At 44.7% G+C, this 25824-nt stretch overlaps 1 protein-coding gene across 12 annotated transcripts in view; it reads left to right on the top strand.

Annotated features, from left to right (window-relative positions):
* The window catches only part of ARHGAP32 (Rho GTPase activating protein 32), a 247763-nt gene that overhangs the window by 186046 nt on the left and 35893 nt on the right, over nt 1–25824 (top strand). For 10 of the 12 annotated variants that reach the window (XM_053269518.1, XM_053269519.1, XM_053269521.1 and 7 more), the window contains one exon: nt 21351–21500. In XM_053269518.1, the coding sequence (XP_053125493.1) occupies nt 21351–21500 (150 nt within the window). Of the gene's footprint in view, nt 1–5700; nt 6134–7559; nt 7647–21350; nt 21501–25824 lie in introns of those variants that run through there. The other 2 variants (XM_053269523.1, XM_053269522.1) reach the window with 2 other exon arrangements.

Genomic DNA, 25824 nt, shown 5'->3' with positions numbered 1-25824 from the left:
GGTTCTCCATCTCTGTCTCCTAGGGATGCTTCTGAATATTATTCCATCTAACAAATAGAATTGAACAATGGACTTAATGTGTAAGGATTCAGTATGTGGGATCTGTTCCATGCAATCCTGACAAGGAGCATATTATTTTACCCTTTTCTGGACCTTGTGGTGAGTCATTGCACCAGAGTGTATGTCCTTCTGTAAAATCTGTGTGGATTATTTTTAAACAGAACCAAAATATGCTTATGACACAACTCTTTTTATACATAACCCCTACTTACTGGTAGACGTGGTGGTTTGCGTGTAATTAAGTTGTCACACACCAGCTGCCTTGTAGGCATTCATTTAGACCTTGGTTATATTTTCTTCTGCCTGTCATCCTCCTCCTTTCCCCCACATTTGCTAATTAATTATCTCTTAACAGCGCTTTGGAGATGCAAGGTATTTAGCAAGGAACAGAAGTTGTCTTTCAGTACCTTCCCCTAAAGCATGCTGTGTTGGGAGCTTCCATTTTGGTTCTGGGTACAAATCTGGAAAAAAATTGCACAGTTGTGCTGAAAGTAATTTTTTAAAACACAGGTAGGGAACATGTGACTCTCCAGATGTTGCTGAATAACAACTCAGCAATGACAAATACTTATATACCGCTTTTCAACCAAAGTTCCCAAAGCGGTTTACATAGATAGAAATAAATAAAAATGGCTCCCTGTCCCCAAAGGGCTCACAATCTTAAAAAAAGAAACATAAGATCAACTCCAGCAACAGCCACTGGAGGGATGTTGTGCTGGGGACAGATAGGGCCATTTGCTCTCCCCCTGCTAAATAAAGAGAATCACCACTTTGAAAGTTGCCTCTTTGATTAGTTAGCAGAGGTTATGCACACTCCTGTTTTCATCTGTGAATAAAAATCAAGGTGGTGGTGGGAGTAATTGCTAAGCAGCAGCAGGCTGGAGTGCTCCATCCTACCCAACAGCCGTACCTGGCTCTTCAACAAGGTAGGACAAAAAGCCCTCTGCCCCAGCTGCTTCTTAGAAAAATGATCACTTCCTCCTCCTCCTCCTCCTCCTCTTGTGCTTTTTATTCACAGGCGATCAGAAAACGGGAGCACACAAAGCTCCTGGACTTGGGTAGGATGCATCTCCTATCCTTTTGAGGATCGTGGGAATGGCCTTACTATCTTTCAGCCTAACCTACCTCACCGGGTTGTTGGATAGATAGGTCATATAGGCTGCCCTGTGGTCGTCAGAGGATGGAATTAAGGGAAAGTTGCAGGGTTGGGAACAAGCCAAAGACAAGCATCTTTCAATGTGACATGCTGCCCCTGTTCTGTGCAGTTGCTTGGTTAGCGGAGAAGACGAGAGGTATAAAGAGCTCTTCCTTTTGTCCATCCCTGTGCTGCCCTCTTTCAGTTCTGAGCCTCATCTTGGCTTAGAAAGTCTGGTGACACTTGGTACCCCTTTCTGTCAGCCTCCCTCTGTTCCCTCCTAGCTGTTTGACAGAAGGGAAGTGGGGAGAGGGCTGCTAATGGGTGTGCCCGTTGACAATCAAAGGGGCCTAATAAGGGAAATCTGTATTGATAAGTTCTTGGCAACAAGGGCAGAAATCTCAGAAGCTGTCATCCTTTCCGAGAGATATGTGTAAATAAACTTTATATGGGTAATTTTTGTGCTTTTTCAAGCAACGGAAAGTTCTAAGCATCCTTTTCCGGGTTAGGTTCCTTTCTGTAGGAGAGTGAGCATTGGAAGTTTATGGTGTGATTTTCAAGTTGAGTATTTTAGGGCAACAGAATCCAACGCCACATGTGCAGAATATACTTCCAGTCCCTTCCTTCACAACTAGTTTGCTGTTCGGAAGCTTCTGCTAACTAGCCCCCAAATGTAACTGTTTTACTTCAGTCCAAGTGAGTTTCATCCCATAAAGGAGAGAGCTGGGTGTGACTCCCATTCCAAGTTCGCTGTTCATACAAAGGGAACCCTAATGGTTCATCAGTGGCCAGGTTATACCAAATCCAGATATTTGCTTAATAGAACAGCATAGGTCACAGCAGTAATTTAACTGTACATGGTATTTGATTCCATCCCACACATCAGGCACTCTGATCATATTTTGGAACTCAGTATTTTGTGTATTTTAACTTTAGCTTTTAGTTCAGCGATGAGAATGCTGTAAATGGAAGTCACTATCTTATTTAACTAGATGAGGCGGAATTTAAAGTGTTCCTTGTAAATTCTCAGGAATACGCAGCATCCAAAGGTCAGTGCATTGTATTTCTTGCTGATCTTTTAATCCTTAAATAATGCAGATGTTTTCCAGCTGTGGAAAAAATGAAGCAAATAAATAGTGCTTCATTTTAGAACCATTGTATGGTTATTTGAATGCCACTTCATAGGGCTCTGTACATGTGCTGAAAACACACCTTACGAGAAACAATATATTTTTCTTCCTCACAGACCATCAGTAATTGGCCCCAATCCAGCGCAGCTGTCTGCACTTCATGCCTTTTGAAATCAGTGGCGCTTCAGCAAATAAACAGGCTGGGCTGCGGTCCTTGAGTATCTGGGGAACACATGTTTCTGTGTGCCCAATTTCACACTTTCATCAGGACTTCACCATTCTTCCCTTCATCCTTCTTCCAGTTTTTGTTTTAAGACCATAGCACTGCGATTCTCCACGCCCCCACCCCAAGATTGTTTAAGATGCATAGAATAATTTCTTGGACCTGATTTGTTTTTATGTTCATGTTTACATATGAATGTAAAGTGAATACAAATTGGGCATCTACCATAGTTAATTTGATTTGACTGCATCTTATGTTGGCGGCTTGAAAATATATCACCCATTTCTGAAACTAATCCAGAACTGAAAGTGAAGGGGAAGCAATTTAAGGTTCAGCCTGAGTCCTCCGTTTCACACTTTGCCTCCTGCGACTCCAAGAATTATGCTTTTGTACCTAAATGTTGACACATACTTTTCAGTTTTGCCGTCCTAATTCACTAGCAGTCAAATAACCTCCAAACAGCTGTTTCCTTGATTGCTGGAAAAGATTGATCTGTTTTGTTCAAAAGTATGCAGTTAAGATTATTTCTCACTATAGCTACAGTTACAAAGGGGAAAATTGAGGCTCTTCCTTAGGTATTCTTTGGCATCAAGACCTCTTCATAGCCAGTGCTTGTTTAGGAAGGCTGAGGATCCTAGAAGTGGAATATTATGGGCATTCTTGCATTCAGTCTTGCATTCTTCTGTAAAAGACATGTTTTATCTGTTCACCACCCAGCCACCCTTACCCATGTGGTTTCATCTGAGTGTTCAGAATCCTGCATCCGTGTTGGCAGGGTACAAAACATATTATTGCTGTTTTGCTCTAGAAAAGCTCATTTCACTGGGTTAAGATTTCCCAAGTCTGTAAGTGACGTATGTTCTGAATAGAGCAGAGATGGACATCCATACTGGAGATGTCAGGTTCAATTATTTTTATCTCTCAGAACTGTATATCCTTTGGCAAGGATTGTATTGTTTATTTAGATGCTTATCTTGCCAAAATGTTGGAGGTTAGAATTCTATAGGAGAGTGGTCCTGATTAAAATTGGCTGTAGTCCTGCTCTTCCCCATATCAGACAGCCCACCAACTGATAGTATCTTGGTCTTATCTGGTTAAAGTTTGTTTCTTCTCCTCCATCTTCATGCCAGCTGGTTGTCCGCTCAAAATCTCCAGCCTGTGTCAGCCCATGGAGGGAAAGAATATAAGTGAAGAAAAAAGAACTCAGGGACATCTTTAGCAGACAAGATCGGGCAGGGTAAAAGAGTAAGCTGCTTGTTCTCCCATCAGGCCTCCTGTCAAGATCTCAGTCTCTATGCATGCCTTTCCTCTTTAAAACAACAATAACAACAACAAAGGGCTGATACAATAGCTCGAATACTTGTAAGCCAGGGTGCACAATAATGGAGAGCTGGTCTTAGGGTAGCAAGCATGACTTGTCTCCTTAGCTAAGCAGGGTCCACCCTGGTTGCATATGAATGGGAGACTACATGTGTGAACCCTGGAAGATATTCCTTCAGGTGCTCCCATGATCCCAGAGATGATTAGCCACTGTGGCTGGAAATGATGGGGGTTGTAGTCCAAAACCACCCAGTTTTGCAGCCTTTTCCAAGCAGTGATTTTGCCCTGACTTCCTCAGATGATTGGAGATTTGATTCAGGTTGCTCTGGCCCTCTTTCCTAGTGCTGCTGTCTCTTTGCACTAGGAAAGAGGGGTCTCAAATGTGGCTTCCCCAAATGTTGGGCTACAACTCCCATCACCTCCAGCCTCAAAGACAGGATGCCTCTGAGTACGAGTTGCAGGGGAGTCACAGCAGGGGCGAGGGCAAGCCGTCAACTCCTGTCTGTAGGCTTCCAGTGGCATCTGGTGGGCCAGTGTGTGAAACAGGATGCTGGACTAGATGGGCCTCCTTGGGCCTGATCCAGCAGGGTTGTTCTTATCTTCTTAACCCTAGCCACAGACCATGGTGGAGTTGTAATTCAACAACATCTGGGGACCCCTGCACTAAGACAATGTCTTGTATTTGTATACTCTGTATATATTGGTATATGCTGTACTCTGTATAGCTGAATCAATTGGATTTGCACAGTAGGCGCCTTCATCTTGCGCCTTCATTCATAGAAGAACCCTACACTATACCCCTACGAGATGCCTGCAAACATTGAGGCAAAAGCACAACAAACCCCACTATGGCCCATAATAAATGCTACTGAATTACACTGATCAGCACTAGGACCAACTGAGACAGTAATGATACAACATTCATGAGAATGTAACTGCCAGTGAACCAAAGTATTAAGAAGTGAGCTTGCATATATATTCCAGCTAGTGGAGTGGATTTGAAATTTAATGGAATGAGGTTTCTGTTCCTCATTGTGTCATTTCCTTTCCTTAAACCATCTGCAAATTTTGGCATATATCAGCATCTGCAGTGATGGGGGAAAGGGATGATGTGGCGATTTTAACCAGTGTGAACTGCCAAGTAACATCACTGTTTACAATGAGCAGATCCAAACGGCGGAAGAATGAGTTTTTGGGACTCTACAAAAAACCCATCTATTCATTTTGTCCTGAGCAGAAGAGAAAGGCAGGCAGACACACATGCGTACACCAGACTTGTTAAAGCGGCATACACAAGCTGGTGAACCTTACATTAAATCCATGTAGCTTAGTTTTCCAGATAACTTAATCAGAGGTGTCTTAAGATTTTTAATTTTTTTAAAAAATAAAATAAAATAGCATATATATGTTTGTTTAAAATATATATTTTAGCCCCCCCCACACACCCCACCGCTGCCACCCATGTCATAAATAGTTACTGGGAAAAGTTGGGGTCGGGACCATCGCTCATTAGGAGAGCATCAAGATTGATCCAGGTTCAATCCCTGGCAGCATCTCCCCGTCGGGCTGAGAAACATCCCTGCCAGCCAGCCCCCGGAGAGTTGCTGAGCTCGATGGACCAAGGCGACCCGCGTCCAGCTCCCTGCGACATTTGCCTGGCAAGGCAGTCTCGGCGTGCGGGCGGAAGGGCTCTCGAGGCAAGCCCTTGCCTTTGCCCTGCCGCGCGGAGTGAGTCGCCTCTGCAAGGCTTTTCTCCTCCTCCCCGCGTCCTGTTGATGCCGACGACGCGGTCTGCTCGCCGGGCGAGGAATGCTGTCCCGCTCGGAGGCTGTTCCGTTCGAGCTGGACCGTCGAAGAGTCACCTGAGCCGGGGGCGGGGTGGAGCCGGACCAGTGGAGCTGGTTTTACCAGGCAGGGCTGCTGGAGGGGAGGAGCCTCCCCGCCTCGGCTGGCAGGCAGAGCCTGGGAGAAAGAGCCAGAGAGCGACGCAGGGAGGCGCTGAGCTCACCTCCGGATGTGTCCCCGGCCAGGAGAGGCAGCCAGAGAGCCGGAGCCGGAGCGCAGGGCGAGATCGCGCCTCTCGGATCTCGGCTGGGAAAGCGCTTGTGCCTCCTCCGCGCGGGCTGCCTGCTGGTGCTGCGCTGATCAGGGCGCTCCGAGCCGCTGCCGCTTTGGGACCGGGACGCTAGGCAGCCTCCTCAGCCTCCCGAGGAGTGGGGCTGGGCGCTTGACCGCTGGCCTTACCTGCAGCAGAGGCCGGGGAAGGTAAGAGGGCGCCGGCCGGGTGGCTTTCTTGGAGAGAGGAGAGGAGATCTGCCGATTCCCTTCGGGCGCTTCTAGGCGGGGGTCTCTTGGCCGGGTCTGTTCAGTGCCTGAAGTCCCCTCGGTCGGACTGACACCGATGGGAATGCGACCCCGTGTATAACGCGGTCTGGGCTGTCAGGATGCTGGGGAAAGCACCAAGCGGCTTGTCCTGTGGACAGTGGTCGTTCCCCTCCACTGAGCCGGGTCCATTTTTTGCTTGCTGGATGGTGGCAGGGAGATCAGTTGTGGCTTGAGAAAAGCGACTGGCGTTTTGCAGGGCTGGACCCCACCAGCTGTTTTCTCTAGAAAAACTACTTTGTTTTCCAGCTGTTTTGAACGCAGAAGGGTTTGTTGGATCTGTGCCCCCCCCTGGCCGTTGGCTGGCTCTGTGGCTTCCTTCATAAAGCCATAAAACCTTCCAAGGAAGCACTTCCCTTGGACCTGCTGCAATTACTGTGATGGTTGTAATTGTTTGCCTTTCCATAAACGCCTAGCCTTGGGTCTGCATTAAGTATTTGCCCTGGTTAACTCCCTAGTGGTAAACCGAAAGCTTTATTACACACTAGACGTGAGCTCATGGATACCGAGCAAAGCCACTGGAGAAGCGATGGATACCGGAAACGGCTTTAGCATATGCATGAGAAGTGTGTTTAAAGGCTTATGCTAAAAACCCACCCCCAGTCAAGCCTTGCTGCTTCCTTCTCCCACGCTTCAGGTCGTGGGATATTCAGAAATCTTGGAGCAGGAATTTCTTGCTCTAGTTGGGTCAGCAGCTGAGATCCGTGAAAGCCTAAACACAGCGCAGTGCCTAGATTTTGGATCGCTAGAATGCTCAAAGAGATGTTGATTGAGCGGATGGGGTGGGGGGAGAAATTGCTGTTGCACTGAAGCATTCTTGTGGCCTCTTCAGGCTGTGGCCGCTATGTCTACATAATAACTTATTGATATGAAATGGGCCGTTATTTCAGTTCCTCCCGCAGTGAACCTTTCCCTGCATCTCTTAAGTTGTTAAAGGGCAAATAGCAGTTTGTAGACAGTAAGCACACAGTGACAATTTTTTAATTGATGGTGTCTTTGAGCGCATTAAAATATCCAAGGGACGAAGAGCTTAAAATAGCACACCGTTTAAATAATGGCCACGGCCAGGTGTTTCCAGTGATGCTTAGAAACACCTGTTACAGGTGAGACAAGACAAGATGGCGGCTGCTTAAAATCAAAGCTTGGGTAACGTTTTTCTTCTCTCACGCTGAGGACAGACTTCCTTCTGGGAGATGGGGAATCTTTCCTCCTCTTCTGAAGCAACCGAGATGGTTAGAACTGAATGTGGCACACTTATAAGCTGAAGACATTCTCATTTCAGATTACTCCATAGATGAACCTAGAGCCCTTCCAGGGGATGGGGCTGTAACTCAGTGGTAGAAGATCTGCTTTGCATTCAGAATGTCCCAGGTTCAGTCCCTGGCAGCATCTCCAGGTAGGGCTGGGAAAGTCTTCTCCTTGAAACATTGGAGAGCCACGCCAGTAGACAGCGCCAAGCTAAATGGACCAGGGGCATAGCCACCATTGCAACCGGTGGGGCTGTGGGTCTCTGAGGGCCACTAGCTGCCTCCCTCGCTTTGAGTGCTCGGCTCGTCACTGCTGTTTCTCAGCGAGAACAGCTGGCCCCTTGAAAAGCTGCTTGTCCTCGCTGAGAAACAGAGATAGAGAGAGAGCACCGCACAGCCAGTGTGAATCAGGTCCTGTGTGGGCTCTAAAGTTAACTGAGCGGGCATCAAAAAACATGTGAGTGCAGGCCTGTGTGCACGCCTTAGAGCAAGGATGGGGAACCTTGGCACTCCTGCAGATGTTGGCCTACAATTCCCATAATCCCTAGCTATTGGCCTCTGTGGCTGGGGATTATGGGAGTTGTAGTCCAAAAACAGCTGGAGTGCCAAGGTTCCCCACCCCTGCCTTAGAGGGAACACTGGGGGGAGCCAAAGAGGCCCATCCTCAGATCTTGCCCCAGGTGGTGGCTGGTGCAAGCCCCAGGGGCGGGTGTGTGTGTGTCTGTGTGCCGGGGCAGGAGGCACCTTTAAGTGCAAATTAGTAGATACTTATCTCCTGTACCACCACACCTGAAAGCTCTTTCCAGTAGCGGCGTGCCACCCATCACCCACTGTGATGGAGGATCAGCTCTGCCACTCATTTGCGTGGCCAGCAAACGGCCTCCACCTATGTGCGGAAGCCAGTGGGATGATGTAGTTGATCCTCTGCCACAGCAGGTGTGGGGGGTGAGGCTGGGGTGAGCTTTCAGGTGCATCGGTTTGGGACGTCAGCACCTACTAATTCCCACCTAAAGGTGCCTCTTCCCGCCCAGCAGTGCCCGCACCAGACACCACTGGCCCAGGACCTTCTCCGACCTTGCTCTGCCCCAAGATGGACCAATGGTCTGGCACGGTATAAGGCATCTTCCTCACTTCCTAGGAGCTCTTCCTTGACCGTCTAGAACTAATGAGCGCTTGGAAGGAATCTTCTCCGTATCGCATTGATTGGTGATATCGGATGCTTTAAAAAAACCCCGAAACAACTCTGTCAGATGGTGCACAGCTCCCTTGTGTGTGTTACTCAACATTTTGTTGTTGTTGCCAAGAAATTAGAGCACTACTCCCTTGTGGCAAAACATAATCAGGATGATATGGGTCAGTGTAGTGCAGTGATTCTCAAACTTGGGTCCTCAGGTGTTATTGGATTTCAGCTCCCATAATCCCCAACCAAAGGCCACTGGGGCTGGCGATTATGGGAGTTGAAGTCCAGCAACATCTGGGGACCCAAGGTTGAGAACCCCTGGTCTAGTGGCTCCAGAGCACTTTTTTTGTGGGGAGGCCCAATGAGAAAAATGCTAGATCCACCTGCTGGCCCCACCCATGACTTGGAAAGCCAGTCTTTTAGTCCCTGTTGCTCAGTGATCTCTCTTAATTTTTTTTCATCTGTGTGTGGAATGAGTTTTGTTCTGGGCGGCAGTGCCAAGGCAGTGTGTGCACATGTGTATTCAGAGTGGGGCCTTCCTGATTCAACCTGAGCGGGATCTAAAATTAACTGAACGGACATCAAAAAACCTGTGAGCATGCGCATGTGCGCACGCCTTTGAGCGAACACTTCTCCTGCTTTCTCACAAGCCTATTATGGTCCTCACCACTTTGGGGAAACACTTGACTGATTTGTGTGGTCAGTACCACCCAATGGCGCAGCAAGGAAATAACTTGCCTAGCGGGCAAGAGGTTGCTGGTTCGAATCCCCGCTGGTATGTTTCCCAGACTATGGGAAACCACTTTATTCCCAGACTATGGGTTAAACTCCTTTAACAGCAGCGATATAGGAAACTGCTGAAAGTCATCATCTCATTCTGTGCGGGAGATGGCAATGGTCAACAACAACAAATAATATTGATATATCACTTTTCAACTTAAGTTTCCAAAGCAGTTTACATGGAGAAATAATAAATAAATAAGATGAATCCCTGTCCCCAAAGGGCTCACCATCTAAAAAGAAAGATAAGATAGACACCAGCAACTGTCACTGGAGGTACTGTGCTGGGGGGTGGATAGGGCCAGTTACTCTCCCCCTGCTCATTAAAGAGAATCACCACGTTAAAAAGGTGCCTCTTTGCCCAGTTAGCAGGGGAGAAGCCCCTCCTGTATTTTACCAAAGAAAACCACATGGCTACGTGGTTGCCAGGAGTTGACTCCAACTCGACGGCGCGACTTTACTTTTACTTTATGTGTGATTTCCTTTATGAACCAAACACAGAATTTTTTTCTGCCATTCTGAATGGCAGTTTAATCTTTAAAAGAAGCCAGAGTTTATTTCACACAGTTGCGGAGAACAGCTTGCATGGGGAAAAGAAGTTCTGAGTTAAGACATCTTGACTTAAGGCATGGTTTTCAGGAACCAGTTATGTTGTAGATAATTCCTTGTATTCGTCACAGATTCATAAATAAGAAGAAAGCTTTGGTCTGGCCTTTACCTAGAGCAGCTTACCTGGTAAAGGTTCAGAAACCGATGGCTGGGCAAAGTTTGGAGAGATCTCATCTTGCCCATGCATACTCTTTTTTTCCATTATTACTCTTCCATATATCCTTTGGTCCATGTTCTTCCCTTGCTTTCTGCTTTTGGGAACGGAGCCTAACCCCACTCCCAAGCCTGGCTCTAAGCTGAGGTTGAGGAAGCAAGCACTGAGCAAGTGTTCCCTTAACCCGGCTGCCGGGCTCGTGTCTCTCCTCGGGCTCCACACAGCCTGAGGAGAAGCAGAGATGGGTGCCTAGAGCGCCTCTCTGATGGGTAATCCAGTCAATGACCGTGCTCATGGCATGGTGCATTGTGGGGTCTCTGGAGGCTGGGACACATCATCCTAGTCTCCAGAGCTCTGTGTTGCATGGTGCAGCCCAGTTTGCACTGCCAAACTCCTTGGCAGTGTGAGCCTGAGCTACTATTATTGCTGCCGCTGCTGCCACCTTCTCTAAGCCATGTACCAGCTGCTGTCTAGCAGAGCTCCCACTTCTGCAGCAGGTCTTGCAAAGTTGAAACAAGATGGAAGTTTACTGACATCTCAGGTACTCCTTGCCTTTATATGGGCCCTCTCAAGTCAAGGATTGCCTGTAGTCCCTTTAAGAGGAATCTTTAGCAAACTGGACATTAATACCTTTGTCGAATAAGTTCTGTTTCACATCAAGCCAGCCTGGTGAAAAGTATTATCTTAAGCGATTTAATTAAAACCATTCAAAATGTCTCCTAGTGTGCTACTTAGTTGGGTTTTAAATCTGGTTTATATTGATCACTCAAACGATTCTAAGTATGATTTGGATTTAATTAATTGAGTAAACTAATTTGGGCTTAAATAAAATTAGATTTTAAGCCGATTGATTTGAACAGGCAGGGCTCTGTCTTCCCTCTTTCTTCACCACTTGCAGAAATTTCCGGGGAGTGGTGTGCGTTCAGCACTAGAGTAGAGGCTACGTGAATGCTGTTGACCTTTTTATTGTTGCTTTACATTTTTTGGCTACCGATCTGTGTATCGATTGACCCTCTGATCATCATAACGAAGATGACTTCATTGCTCAGCCAGGGCTCCAGCTAATTTTTTCTGAGAGACGGGCATTAGTAGAGAGACTGGCCATGTTGCATCAAATACTGATGTACTAACTGGCCCGGGCACAGAACATCTGTGCCTCTAGTTCTCCCTCATTCTCGGCCCCTGGTTCTCAGCCTCCCTTCCCCTTCTCTTTTCCGCCCCCCAATGTTTTTTCTCTCTGGCTAGCTTCCTGGCCGCCGCCACTTTCTCCCCCCCCCCCAACGCCCCCTGCTGCTGCCACTTTCTCTCCCCACGCTGTTTGCTGGCCTGTCCATTGGCCTTGTCACTTTCCTCTCCCCCTCCCCTCACTTGCGACCTCTCGCGAGAGCTACCACACGTGGAATTAGCGAAAGGGAATTATAGATGGATAGATAGATTCCCTGAGTGAACATTAACAGCAGATCTGACTTAAGGATGAGGCATTTAGCTGTGCTGATCAGAGGCCAGAGATCGAGCAGACATTTTCAGATGGAGGAGCATTAGATCACCAGGCTATGAGATAAGACAGCAAGTGGGCTTAATTAAAGCTTGATTATAGAGTGCTAGCAAGTTAAGAGAGACAAGGCTTTGATTACTTCCTCCTTTGTCCCCCGCGTGCCATGGACAATATACTGAGCGCTGAACAATGCCTTTCCCCCACAATCAGAGTCTGTGTATCGATTGTCCCTCTCTGTGTCCAAACGATGTATATATTTATACATACAAAACTACAAGGCCATTCACACAATCAAAAATGGTGTTCTACTGGGATTTGGGAGCTGTGTGTGCTCTCAATTTGCGGTTGTGTGAAAGCAACGTTAAGGAGAACCTGGGCAGAAGTGATTGTGTGGAAGCAAGGTAGGAGGAGAACCTGAGCAGCTTTTTCTCCTACCTTGCTTCCACACAATCACTTCTACCCAGGTTTTCCTCTTACCTTACTTCCACACAACTGAAAATTGGGAGCACGCACAGCTCCCAAACCCCGGTAGAACTTGATTTTTCATTGTGTGAATGGCCTCCATGTGTGTATGTAAACACAACCTATGTATCCATTGTTCTCTGTGTCAAAACCATTATACACAGGTTTTCATTTATCTTCCTTTATAACTAGGCTTAAACAATGTTAATAAATGCAAGGATAAAAACTAAGCACAAAATTGTAAAACTCCACCAGCCCTGTCAATGGAAAGTTTTCAGAACAATTAGTGGATTATAATTGAACTATGCCCCAGTGCATATTTCAAGGACAGTGTCCAGGTATGCACTTAGCACAGGGCTGGGACACACCCTCAGGCTGTCATTGCTATATGATATTTCTTATCATGCCATTAGCATGTCTTGTTTGTTTGTTATTTCTCTGTGTAAACTGCCCTGAGCCATTTTTGGAAGGGTGATATAGAAATAAAATAATAATAATAATAATAATAATAATAATTATTATTATTATTATTATTATTATTAATTATTATTAGGGCCACAAAAATCACCATCGGCCAATTACAAAAAGCAACTTTACTGGGAGCACCCTATATTCTACGACGATATCTATAATAATAACAGCAACAACATTGATAATAAAATTCAGCCATCCCAGGTCCTTGGGAAGGACTTGGTGTCTGGATAAAACAAACCAGTCAATAACACCTGTCTGACTGTGTGAACAAAAATAATAATATAGAGAGGGCTTGCCGCCAGAAATAAAGCAACCCACAGCCAGCAAATTCAAGACATGTTTACAGTACCTTGGGAGGGGAATGGTGTAGGGAGACTGACCTTATCTCCCCATATTGTTGCTGAGACCCACCCACCCCCAACCGAGCAGAGTTTTTAGACCTATGTCTTGGATTCCTTGTAGGATGCCACCAGGATACCACCACCAAAGGGTCATTGCCTCCTGACAGCCGTCATCAAGGAAGCAGCTATGGTTTGGGATGCGGGAGAAGGACCAGGTCAAACAACTCAGCCCTTAATGTCCAGACTCACTCTCCCGCTCTGCTTAGGGTTCACCTTATTGAATATTTGATATAGACAGTTCCCCTGCATGGAAAATGGGCATGTCAGAAGAGAATCCTTTGTTTTTCTGGAGCTGTTTGATCATGTGAGCCCACCTATCTGCAATCTGAAGTGGTACAGTCCTATTTAGTGACTATACCACCTCCATGTGCCATTATGAGATGCAGGCTCTGAGCAGTTCATTGGGGGCCTGTGGGCTGTCCCCTAATGACACCCCTGGAAATGACTCTTTGGGGCAAGTCAAACTGCCTACAATTTAGCAAAGATCCTTAGAATCTTTGAGAAGGGAAAGCCTTTCACCTTCATCTCCAGTGATGGAGATATAAATGGCCTTAAGGGACTGTCCAGTTCTTCATTCTGCTCCATAGATCAATCTAATTTTGCTGCTTCTACTTAACTTGGTATAGCTTTATCTAAATCAGCAGCTTTTAATGTTCATTGCAAACGTGACCGCATTGAAGACCTTTAGTGGGGGGGAATTCTCTGCAGTGGGAAGAGGCAGAGGTCATGTTTTTCCTTGAGATACAGGAAGATGGAGTGTGGACCAAGTCTAGTTAGTAGATATTCTAAACATTTGCAAAATGCTGTGGAGCCTGTTTCTGTGCATGTAAATTTTTCTATTTATTTATACTGGGAAAACTAACAGAAGAAGATAAGAAATATCATGGTACTAAATCCTTCATTGAACCTTGGTCTCCTGTAAGCGTTTTAGATATGTTTTGAGGAGAGTAAAGGCACAGTTGTTTTATGTCGACTGCCGATTATATTATGTGGCTTGTGCTCTTAGGGCAGTAAAGGTTGACTTTACTGCCTCTAATGTCAGCTCCAAAGCCTCTAATGTCACCTCTAATGTCAGCTCCAGATGTCAAGTTAGCCAGATTTTCCAGTGGGCAAGTGGTTGACCTCTGCTAACTGAGCAAAGAGGCAGCTTTGCAAGTGGTTATTCTCTTATATTTAGCAGGGGAGCGGCTGGTCTTATCCAGCCCAAGCACAGCATCCCTCCTGTGGCTGTTGTTGGTGTCTACCTTGTGTTTCTTTTTAGATTGTGAGCCTTTTGGCACAGGGAACCATCTTATCCATTATTTATTTATTTTTCTAAGTTTCTTTGCAAACTTTCGTTGAAAAGCGGTTTAGTGGTAGTAGTAATTGAGGCATTTTTCCCCCTGCAGTGGGCTTCACCACACTAGCAGAAGCAGAATAAATCAGGGGAAAATACACTATTTTTTTAAAAAAACTCTGGTTGGATAACTCAGCTTTCTTTGGTGCAGAACTTTAACGTACACAGCCCTGTAACTTTTCTTAGTGGTGGACCTATTGCTTTCTTTTCCCTTGAATCAGTATCGGGCGGGGCGGGGGGGGAATCTACTACTTTTAAGACTAAAGCTTAACAGAGCACTTTGAATCCTCTTCGCCTTTTCTGTCTTACTGTTGCTGACAGACTATTGCGATCTGCTTGTAAATCCCCTGCAATTGCACATGTTCTAGTTTTTGACCTTAGCGCGTTTTCCCTCACAGTAGGGGGTGAAATCACTGATGTTAACAGAAAAGGCAGCAAGTATGCCTGGCATGAGCTGGAAATGTGGGTCATGCCGTATGTGGAAAGATTTTCTTTTCCAGGCTAGTAATCCTGTATTAGCAGTTTTACTGTCCGTCAGGAGCTGCCTGGACCCAAGGAGGGCACACATTTAAAATACATTCATGCTCCTAACAGGGTGGCTGTAAAATATGTGAGCAGCTTTAATTCATCTGTGAACTCTAGCAAGATTCTGTAAGTGGATGAAAAAGGCATGCTTGCACACATGTCAAGGATTATTCCGTAGCATATTCTGTGTTGGTTTTTCCATTAAAGAGGAAGATATGCAAATATATTTTCACGATTGTGAACAAATCCCTACAAACAGTAGCCAACATCTGTAAAGTGCCCATTTTTAAGGGGCTGTTGCATCTAGAGCATTGGTAGGCAGCCTTATGCTCACCACCTGTTGTTCCCTACAACTCCCATCAACCCCAGTGACAGAGCCAGTGTGGTGTAGTGGTTAGAGTGCTGGACTAGGACCGGGGAGACCCGAGTTCAAATCCCCATTCAGCCATGATACTTGCTGGGTGACTCTGGGCCAGTCACTTCTCTCTCAGCCTAACCTACTTCACAGGGTTGTTGTGAGGAGAAACCTAAGTTCTAAGAAACCTGGGCTCCTTGGAGGAAGAGCGGGCTGTAAAATATAAAAATAAATAAATAATTTGTTTTGACTGAGGATGATGGGAGTCGTAGTTCAACAACAGCTGGAGAGCAAAGGTTGTTTACCCTTCGTTCGAAGACTTAAAAGTCGGTATGTTACCAATACGATACAGTACGATGAATATTTATATATACCACTCTTCAGTAAAAGTTTCCAAAGAGGTTTACGTAGATATAAATAAAAATAAGTAAATATGAGCTTGATATGCAGGATCATCTGTATTGGGTGACAAGCGCTGTTCCCTCTAAGGTGTGCACGCCAACTTCCAGGCCCCACGCAGCAGTTTCTGGTGAGTGCACAATCTCTGCTGTGCACGCCACTGCCGCCCAACTGCCCGTTCTCCCCTCCCCAACCAAGAAGCATTGCCACACTTTCCCCTCTCCCTGGCTGGGGTGCCTCCTTCCCCCCCCCCACCAGCTGGGCCAGCTCCTTCTCCAGTTCCGGCTGCAGATCCCAGGAGATCTGTAGATGGAGCAGCCAGAGGAGAATGGGAGATGGTAGCTCCGACCCCACAGCCCAGAGAGACCAGAGCTTGGAAAGTTTTTCCGCAATAGTCATTAGTGTGTGTGTGTGTGTGTGTGTGTGTGTGTGTGTGAGAGAGAGAGAGAGAGAGAGAGAGAGAGAGAGAGTAAGTATATCGTGTGCCCACACTGACTTGATGCTGGTGCCCAGGACAAAACCCTTTCCACTCACTGATTATAAAAATTAGAGGGAACACTGGTGAGAAGTAGCTAGAGAAGAGGGATGCCTTTGCATTATATTGGTTTTCTGACTCAGTATGTGCAGGAATCAGATGTAATGGATTGCAAACAAACAAACAAAACATTAACACTTTGAATTCTTTTGAGGACACAGGAGTGTTGTTGTAAAATTACTGTATTGGTGCAATTTATTACAACTGCTGTGACAGAAGGCCTTGATATCTGTAGAAAGGAAAAGTTGTGCTGTCGAGTCGGTGTCGACTCCTGGCGACCACAGAGCCCTGTGGTTGTTTTTGGTAGAATACAGGAGGGGTTTCCCATTGCCATCTCCTGCACAGTATGAGATGATGCCTTTCAGCATCTTCCTATATCGCTGCTGCCCCATATAGGAGTTTTGCATATTCTGGGAAACACACCAGCAGGGATTCAAACCAACAGCCTCCTGCTATATATCGATGTGGAGAAGTCTTAAGCCCCAGACCATCATTAGGGCAGGGTAACAGAATCAGGCATGTTGCCGCTTTTTCAGTGGCTATAGCCATAAGCAAATTTTCAAGTTGATATTATACACTGGCAAGAGAACACCTCCTGCTCTACTGCCATATTTTTTACAAAATCTTTAAATGTTATAGATGCTGTATGAAGTATGCAAAAGGTCTTGGCAACAGAATCAGAAATGATATCCAAAACTTCTGGTTGTTATTTTGCAAGTTTAAGACCCTATAACACTTTCAGGTTTTGTAAAATTATGGCATTATAATAGATCTTCTCTTATTAGTGGGTAGATATAATATCAACTTGGACAATCTGCTTAGGGCTACAATCATTGGAAAAGTGGTATGATGCCTGATTCCGTTACCCTTGGAATTGCCCCTTAGCAGAGGACCTCCTGTTGGCCTTCATGTGCTGAAGGGGCTACTGTTAGTCCACTGTTGGCACATCCCAGGAGTGCCGGGCATTTGCCCTCAGGGAGAAGGGATTACAACCCATTCTGAGCCACAGAAATACTGTACCAGGATATGTGACAGGAACTTGAATTGTTGAATTGAGTTCATAACACCTAGGCTAAATGTAATGGTTGTGGTTACTTGGCTAGCAGAGAAGGTTCCCAATTAGCGCCTTTACTTCAGCCAAGGTCTGATGTACTTGAGACCCAAAGTGATTGGCTAATGTGAGTCCAAGCTGTAAAATGTAATTGCATTAGACCACAAAATAGCTGCAGAGTATGCTTTGAACTTTGCAAAGAACAGGGTCAGCCTTAAAGTGATGATGTCACTAAAAACATAATAGGCATATTGCTTGCTACCTGCGTTTCTTGCCCAATTTACAACTGCATGGCTGTTTTTTGCAGCAGAGACTCAAAGCAATTATCAAACTAACAATCTTCATTTCCCCATGCAATCGCCTAATGGGCTTAAACAATCATATAGACAGAGGCAGGCAAACCACATTCCGATTTTTTAGATATACCAGGAAATCGATCTGAAGGATAAAAGGGGCATTTCAGACCCTGCAGTGCTCTAAGTCATGACCGGAAGGGCTGAGTGTCAAGGCTAGTTGAAAAAGAAGGCAGTCATATTTGTCCACAGCAGTAAAAACATCAGAATCACTTGATGATATCTTCATTAAGGAAGGATGAAATAGCATGAAAATTCTTTTGCAGTGTTTAATTATGAATTCTAGTATCTGGATTCTTCTGTTTTGTAGCAAAAGCTCTCTTATATAGGAGAGCTGGTCTTGTGGTAGCAAGCGTGAATTGCCCCTTTGCTAAGCAGGGTCTGCCTTGGTTTGCATTTGAATGGGAGTCTACGTTGTGAGCACTGTGAGATCTTCCTCTGAGGGGATGAAGCACCTGTGTACTTGCATGCAGAAGATTCCAAGTTCCCTCTCTGGCATTTATTTTATTTATTTATTGTTCCATTTTTATACCGCGCATCTCCAGATAGGGCTGAGAGAGAGACTCCCGTCCAGCTTTCTCTCTAATTCTATTCATCTGTGTGCAGAATGAGTTTTGTTCTGGAAGGCAGTATCAAGGCAGCGTGTGTGCACGCGCATTCAGAGTGCGGCCTTCCTGATTCAACTGGAGCGGGATCTAGAATTAACTGAGCGGACATCAGAAAATGTGTGAATGCACACACATTTGCACACCTTAGAGGGAACAGCGCTCCCGTCTACAACCTTGGAGAAGCCGCTGCCGGTCATTGTAGTAGACAATAGTGAGTGAGATGGACCAATGGTCTGACTCAGCATAAGGCAGCTTCCTATGTCCCTATGAACGAATTGAAAATTGGATTGTGTACTCTTAAGAGTGTAGCTGCTTTGAAATCTCCAGGATCCGATTCAGTGTATGATCTTTAGGTTAGTTGCTTAAGGTTGCTAGGCATGGGCAGCTTCTAGATTACCATTATATTGCCATTCTGAATACCAAGTAATTACGTCTCATCTCTACATGGTTTAAAGTGTATGCAATAGACTTGCTCTTCCTTCTGGCCCACAAGGAAGCTTGACTGCTAATATTACTACTTAATGAGACGGCTTATAACTTCCTGAGGCTGAAAAGATTCTTTTTCCACTGGCATCATGTTGCAACTGTGATTTGAGTGGAGTGTTTCTACGGAATGGCTTGTAAACCAACCAAACAAAAGCACTTCAGTGGAGCAAGCCGGCTTCTTTTGTCTGACACTTCATGGTTTTTCCTATATGGGGTGGGAATGGTGATTGAACAGCTTTGTCCTGCTTGCAAATTCAAATGTATGCTAAGGCTTTTCCCCTTTTGACACAGGGTCATTCTTTCCCATCCCTGGATAATCGCTACAAGTATAAATCTCCATTGCACTGTCTGCTGTTCAACGGAGATTGGAAAATCATAAACACAGCTAAGGATTAATAGTCCAGTTTACATTAGAGGCCAAAACAGAAAACAAAAACAACCCAGCAATTTTTAAAGGCCTAACTCGATTTTGCCATTTACTTGTTATCTGGACCAGGGCTGCACAACTTTCCCCCTCCAGCTGATTTTGGGCTACAACTCCCACCATCCCCAGCCACAGTGGCCAATCATCAGGGATGGTGGGAATTGTAGTCCAGCATCTGCAAGAGGGACAAAGTTGGGCAGCTCTGGTCTGGACACACATGTACTGTACATGAATACTCTATTGGTGATGAGGGTATAGAGTTGATGTTTGTAAAGGTGGCAGGTAATCTGGAAATTTATAATGCTGGTGGAGTAGCATAGGAATTTAGGAAGCTGCCATATACTAAGTCAGACCATTGGTCCATCAGGCTCAGTATTGTCCACACAGACTGGCAGCGGCTTCTCCCAGGTTGCAGGCAGCCCTGTCTTGGAGATGCCAGGGGAGGGAGCTTGGAATCTTCTGCATGCTATGATGCAGGCGTTCTTCCACAAACTGACATCATGACTGGCTAACAGAAATTAATATTGTAAGCGTTGTACCAGCAGTGCCGCAATTGCTGTCCAAGGTAGTGGGAGAGAGAGAGAGAGAGAGAGAGAGAGAGAGAGAGAGAGAGAGAGAGAGAGAGAGTGTGTGTGTGTGTGTGTGTGTTTGCTTATTCTCCAAAGTGATGAGGCCTAGGAGGCCCTTTGTGTGTGTTGTTCTGACTCTGATCCCACCCACCCCTTTATTTTATTTATTTATTTTTACATTTTATATCCCGCTCTTCCTCCAAGGAGCCCAGAGCGGTGTACTACATACTTAGGTTTCTCTTTCACAACAACCCTGTGAAGTAGGTTAGGCTGAGAGAGAAGTGACTGGCCCAGAGTCACCCAGCAGGTATCATGGCTGAATGGGGATTTGAACTCAGGTCTCCCCAGTCCTAGACCAGCGCTCTAACCACTACACCATGCTGGCTTTCTGTGAAATACCAGCTTACCTATCTGGATAAAGCATAAGAAGGTGGCTGTGCTATGTTGTGTCCACAGCTAGGTGCTCTGCCCCTAACTTGGGTAGTCCCTACACAGTAGGTGGGTCATTGTACTTAAACAGCATTTTAAACACTGTAAGTTGTATAAAGGTTGAAAGGTTTGATTATGAGTGGACACCAAGCTCATGTTGCTTTCTAAGGAGCTACAGGTATTTCATGCTCTTTAAAGAAGAGTTCATTGGCCAACTGCGTAGGCCAAAGCGGCACCTGGGAAATGCCGCTTCCTCTTTCTCATCTACTTCCACAATCTCACCAGCCTGTTAATGCCACCGAAAAGATGCCTAGCTCCAGCTCTGCTGCAAGATCAAAAGAAAGCAATTCAAGAGAACATGAGTGATACTACCCATGTTTTAAGCACCTGGGGGAGGAGCCAAGATGGTGAGGGGGAGGAGCCAACATTCATTTATTATTTGTGTGTGTGTATACACACACACACATGCACGCACTTGTTTGATTTATATACTGCCCTTCCAAAAATGGCTCAGGGTGGTTTATGTACCGTTCATTCTCCAAGGTTCTCAGAGTGGTGTTAGTTTCTCTTCACAACAATTCTGTGAGGTAGATTAGGCCGAGAGATACGTGACTGGCCCAGAGTCCACCCAATGAGTTTCATGGCTGAATTGGGATTTGTACTCAAGTCTCCCTGGTCCTAGTCCAACACTCTAACCACTGCACCACACTGGCACACCAAGATGGCGAGGAAAGTGCCATGTTAGATGCTAGCTCCTCCAATTGAGCTTTATTTTGCTTTATTTTATTTACTTTGAATGGGCCTGTGGATTTTATACACATTTAGTGGTCGTAATTGGTTTTTGGACCTCCTTTCCCCCTCTTGCCAAATAGCTTCCTAGAATCAGTAGCTTTTCATTTCTAAAAGGTACAAACAGAAAAATGAGCCATCCCGGCAGGATGCTTGTATTGCTACTACTGCTTTACAAGGACATGGGACTTGGAGCTGTTGACTAACACCATCTTAAACATCTTTCATTACAGATTTTGCTTTTCCTGAATCACTTATTTCTAATGGCTTAAATAGAGCGGGAAAGGGGAAATAAACTGCTTTAGAAAACCAAGAAGATAACTCACCTGCAAATGTTAGTGATTGATAATGACTAAAACCCGCTGTGTCCCGTAGAATGTAGTGTTTGTGTGTTTCTGTTTCTCTGGCCACAAAACTGAGATGTTTGTTTCCCTTTCAGTGTCCAAAAAACACGGCAAGCTTATAACTTTCCTCCGCACATTCATGAAGTCTCGGCCAACCAAACAGAAACTGAAGCAACGCGGGATCCTTAAGGAGAGGGTGTTTGGCTGCGACCTTGGAGAACATCTTCTCAACTCTGGCCATGATGGTAAGACAGAAGAATGTTGTATTTGGGGGCAAAGACTTCATGAAATCTCAACTCTACAAGGACCAGTTGGGCATAACTAGTATTGCTTTCCTGAAGCCATTAGAATGCTCTGTCTCTTCATGCTTGTTAAAGGGATGAATCTCAGATATCCAGGATTTCCATGCACTGAAGATTTGGCATTTTCAGATGTGTCCTGTCTCGGCATCCAGCATTTCACTCATTTTGACATCAGTCAGAAATCATTTACATAAACAGGCTGTCTTGTGGTGATTATTTAGGAAAGAATTAGGCCAATCAGTTTGTCCAGGGGTTAAGGGCATCTGGAAGGTATCCAAGAATAAAGCACCATCTCCTTGATATATTTATTGCCTTTCGTTTCATTCACGGCTCTGCTGCCACAAAACACCTTAAGAAAATAAATACTATTCTGGGCAACTGGATAGTATCACATGTCAAAGTCCATGTTGTTGTATTCTTCAGGTTTTGCCCTTGGGCTGAAGCCTCCAGGGGAACAATCTCTGATGAGTTTACTCTGGCTGTACTTTGACATTTGTATGAATAACGTGTCTAGAGTTGTGGAGGCATAGACTTAAAGGCTTAAGAGGGACCAGAAGGTTATCTGATGCAAGCTGCCACACCATGGAAGAATTTTTTGGTTCCCATCACAGAGTTGAGGGAGGAACTCATACAATTTGCCACTCAGTGACTTCCTTGGGGTTATTGTCAGTTAACCCAAGGGAAATAGATATGTAGCATATTGTATCTCTCTTACAAACTCAGAAAACTGTTGTGGCCCCGTGCCATGCAACAGAAACTTATAGAAGTCGATTCTACGTGTAATGAGGCAGAACAAGCCTCTGATAATCCAAATCTGGGCATGTGGCACATTCACAGCCCCATACATCATCAGCATGTCGATAAGACCTTTTGCACGTGGGCAAATCCACTGAAAAACGCCACTCCTGTTGACTTTGATTTGGGGAGAAACGTTTCTGATGAATCAGCATTATATTTTACAACTTTAGATGTGTCTTCTGTTATGGACTGGTAGTGGTTTGACGGTTTACTGCTGCTTCCTTTTATAGCCAGGCAGCTCAGCGTAAATCACCTACTTAAAGCTTACCTCATCCCCTGGAACATGCCCCTTGTTGTAGATCTGTGGATGAATCATGACTGTGTCAATACTTATGCAATTAGTGTGTTTCATTGCTGCTTGGTGATCGGATGCCCCAAGGAGCTTGAACATACATATGCATCATCTTCCACTTGCCTTTCTTGTGTTTCACAACCTGCTTGGATATTAGCATGTGCTTTAAATGTGTGATTGGATGTAGTTGTGTTCCATGACAGCCTTGGAAATCAGCAAAGAGATCTATCTATCTATCGGACTGCAGACATTTTGAAGGGAGAGGGCAAATGGGCTTCTCCTCTTCTATTTAAGATACATTACAGTCCAAAGGTTATTCATCATGAAATAAGGATTAGTTTTTAATTATGTAGCATGAGGCTGTATATATGCAGTGTTTAAATTTTTTGGTAAATGAATTCCATTAATCCATTCACAGTGTCATGCTCTTCCAGAGATTTCTGTAAGATTATTTTGGGCAATTTTTCTATATAGAAGAGGACCAAAAATGAAACCTTCATCTAGTTGTAAATATTAAGATTATACCAGCAGGAATGAGTCCTTATGTGTTTAAAAAAAAAAAAAAAAGCCCATGATTTAAATCTAGTCTTACTGACTAGTGATTTAAATCGACTTGATTTAAATCAAATCCACCCTGGATTTGTTTAAGCTCTGTTTTAATCTTAAATTGTGGAACATTTTCCAAAGAATTCCTGAGATTCTGCATTTTGCTTTTAGCCTGCTATTTAAGTTACAATGCATATATTTTCTAAGATTACTGCTGGGAGGAAGACTGCCTGGGTTTAGTGCAATTGCTTCTGCATTGAGTAAGTAAACGAAAAACTGATCCCACAGTTCGGGGAGAAAGTGTGCATGCACAAGCAGTGTTCTGCGATTTGTATCAAAAGCTGGGAGAAGCAAATGAACTGTAATGTGACCAGTATTGCTAGTCCGAAAGCTCCTTAATTAGTTTTTGTATTGTGACTTCAAGTAATGTTTTGGAACTAGGTTTAGGGGGAAAGAAAACTAGTTACCAGAAAAAAACAGCATTCCTAAGTCTCCACAAGTGAAAAAGAATTGGATTTAGGATGCAGGCATCAAAACACCGAATCAAAACTGTTCTGCTTCTTTAGAAAGGACCACTTGATGGAACAATTGCATCCACACTCTTACAGTTATTTTCACTTATATTGAGTGTTGAAAGGCTGGAAAGGAAAGGCAGCTGGAAAAAAATTTCTCTTCCAATCCTCACTATGCTGATTTAGTAGCTCAGTTCACACAGCCCTGTGAGGCATCATGTGAATGGGGCATTGCTGCCCAGAAAGTAGATCTCTGTGTTCCTTGCCCTTCAACGCATGAAGTATCTCAGCAAAGAAGCATAGCAAGGGAAGGTTAGGCCCACATTAGAACCTATAAGGCTGAGTTTATTTTAAACTGTGACAGAATCTGGGCAAAGTGTTTGGAATATAAGGTATGGCTTGTTCAAATTGCATTATGTTGATAAAAATGCTGTTAAGTGGAGTGATTTAAAGAGAGCCCTCTTCAAAGTGTTCCTGGCAGGATTTGGTCTTTTTATGAAGCTGGGAGAATCTTGTTTTCTGTAAAATAGAGGTGAGTTTACACCATATTTTTGAGGTACTGTGGAAGCCCTGGCTGCAGCATTTGATCTGGAGTGGCTGTTTCACATGCAAATAATGGGCCATTTTCATGACCAGGTTATTTGTTCAGGCTTTTACCCTTTAGGGGCTGCTGGGTCTCTCAGTTTTTCTGTTTCCATTTGTCTTTTTAATGATGGGTGGGGTGTTTTTTTTTTGGGGGGGATGGTTTTTACTGTTTAATTGCGTTTAAGGTTTTAAATGTGTTTTTTAATAGAGCTTCGTTGTGTTTTAACTTGTGTAAACCGCCTTGAGATGTCTTAGGAAAGGTGGTATAAAAATTGAACAATCAATACATAAAGTGCTAATGAATCATAATCATAAAAGGAAGAAAAAGTGTCCAAGACTGGTCTATCGCCCACCACCACCACCATTATTAAGACTGCATAGTATGCTGGTAGCACAAAGCTCCAGGTAACTGAAGCAGCAGCCCAGATGTGATCGTATAGGTAGAATTCACAGCTGAAAGTAGGCATGTGTGCATGTGTGCATACCATGCATCTACATGTTTGTCTGGGCAAGCCTTTCCGGGTGGCCGTTTAATAATAATAAAAAATAATAATATAATAATAATTAATAAATAATAAACTTTATTTGTTAGCCGCCCCATAACAAATTATTCCATTACGAGCACCAATTGTTGGGACGAGGGGGTTTTATGGAACATTTACAGTATTGTGGGTGTTGCATGTGTGATTTTTGCCATTCCCATTAAAACACCAGGATCTCTTCATTGCTCAGATATTTTCATTTGAAAATGCTGATGAAAAGGCTTGTGTGATGAGCATAAGAGCATAGTTCAATGCGTCTGGGTCTGAGGAGGAGTGTGTTCTTGCATAGGTGGCAGGTAGTGACATATGAGGGACCTGTCTCCAAAGGAAGTAACACACACACACACACACACACACACACACACACACACACACACACACAACCACACACACACTTCCAAACCTGAATGCACCTTTACCTTTGTCATTACCCTTTGCAGTTCTTCTACAAAACAACAGAGAACAGTATTAATGTTATAACAATTCCCGCTTTAAAAAAACAACTCCTCCCATTCCAGTTTACTTAGATGTAAGCATGACTGCTGTTAATGTAACTTCTTCCCAAGATATAGGGGGAGAAAAGAGCAACAGAAGTCTCTGTGCATTGATTCAGATCTCTTCCACATGCAGAAAGTCCACAGATGTAAATGGGAGGAAAGCTCTCTATCTGGAACAGGGCTGGGCAAACTTGGCCCTCCAGCTATTGCTGAACTACAACTCCTATCATTCCCAGCTACACCCTTGATCGGGAACTACCTTGTGTTGGTGATGCAACCTCTTAGTTCAGTTCATTCACAGTGCAGGATGATGTGTTGTGGCCGGAGCTGGGAAACCGCCTGGCTTTGGGCAGTGCCAAGTATGGGCGGAATCTAAAACCTTCAGGTTTGAACACCACTTTGTTGTTTCCCCCCTATGTTGAATAAACATTTGGAAGCCAACCAAGCTTGCAACAAAAGTAAGGGTTTCTTCATCGTCTGGGAGAGGTTCTCAAT

The sequence above is a fragment of the Hemicordylus capensis genome, chromosome 8 (genome assembly GCF_027244095.1).
Source record: "Hemicordylus capensis ecotype Gifberg chromosome 8, rHemCap1.1.pri, whole genome shotgun sequence".
NCBI classification, from domain to species: Eukaryota; Metazoa; Chordata; class Lepidosauria; order Squamata; family Cordylidae; genus Hemicordylus; species Hemicordylus capensis.
This window is presented reverse-complemented; position numbering and strand designations above follow the sequence as displayed.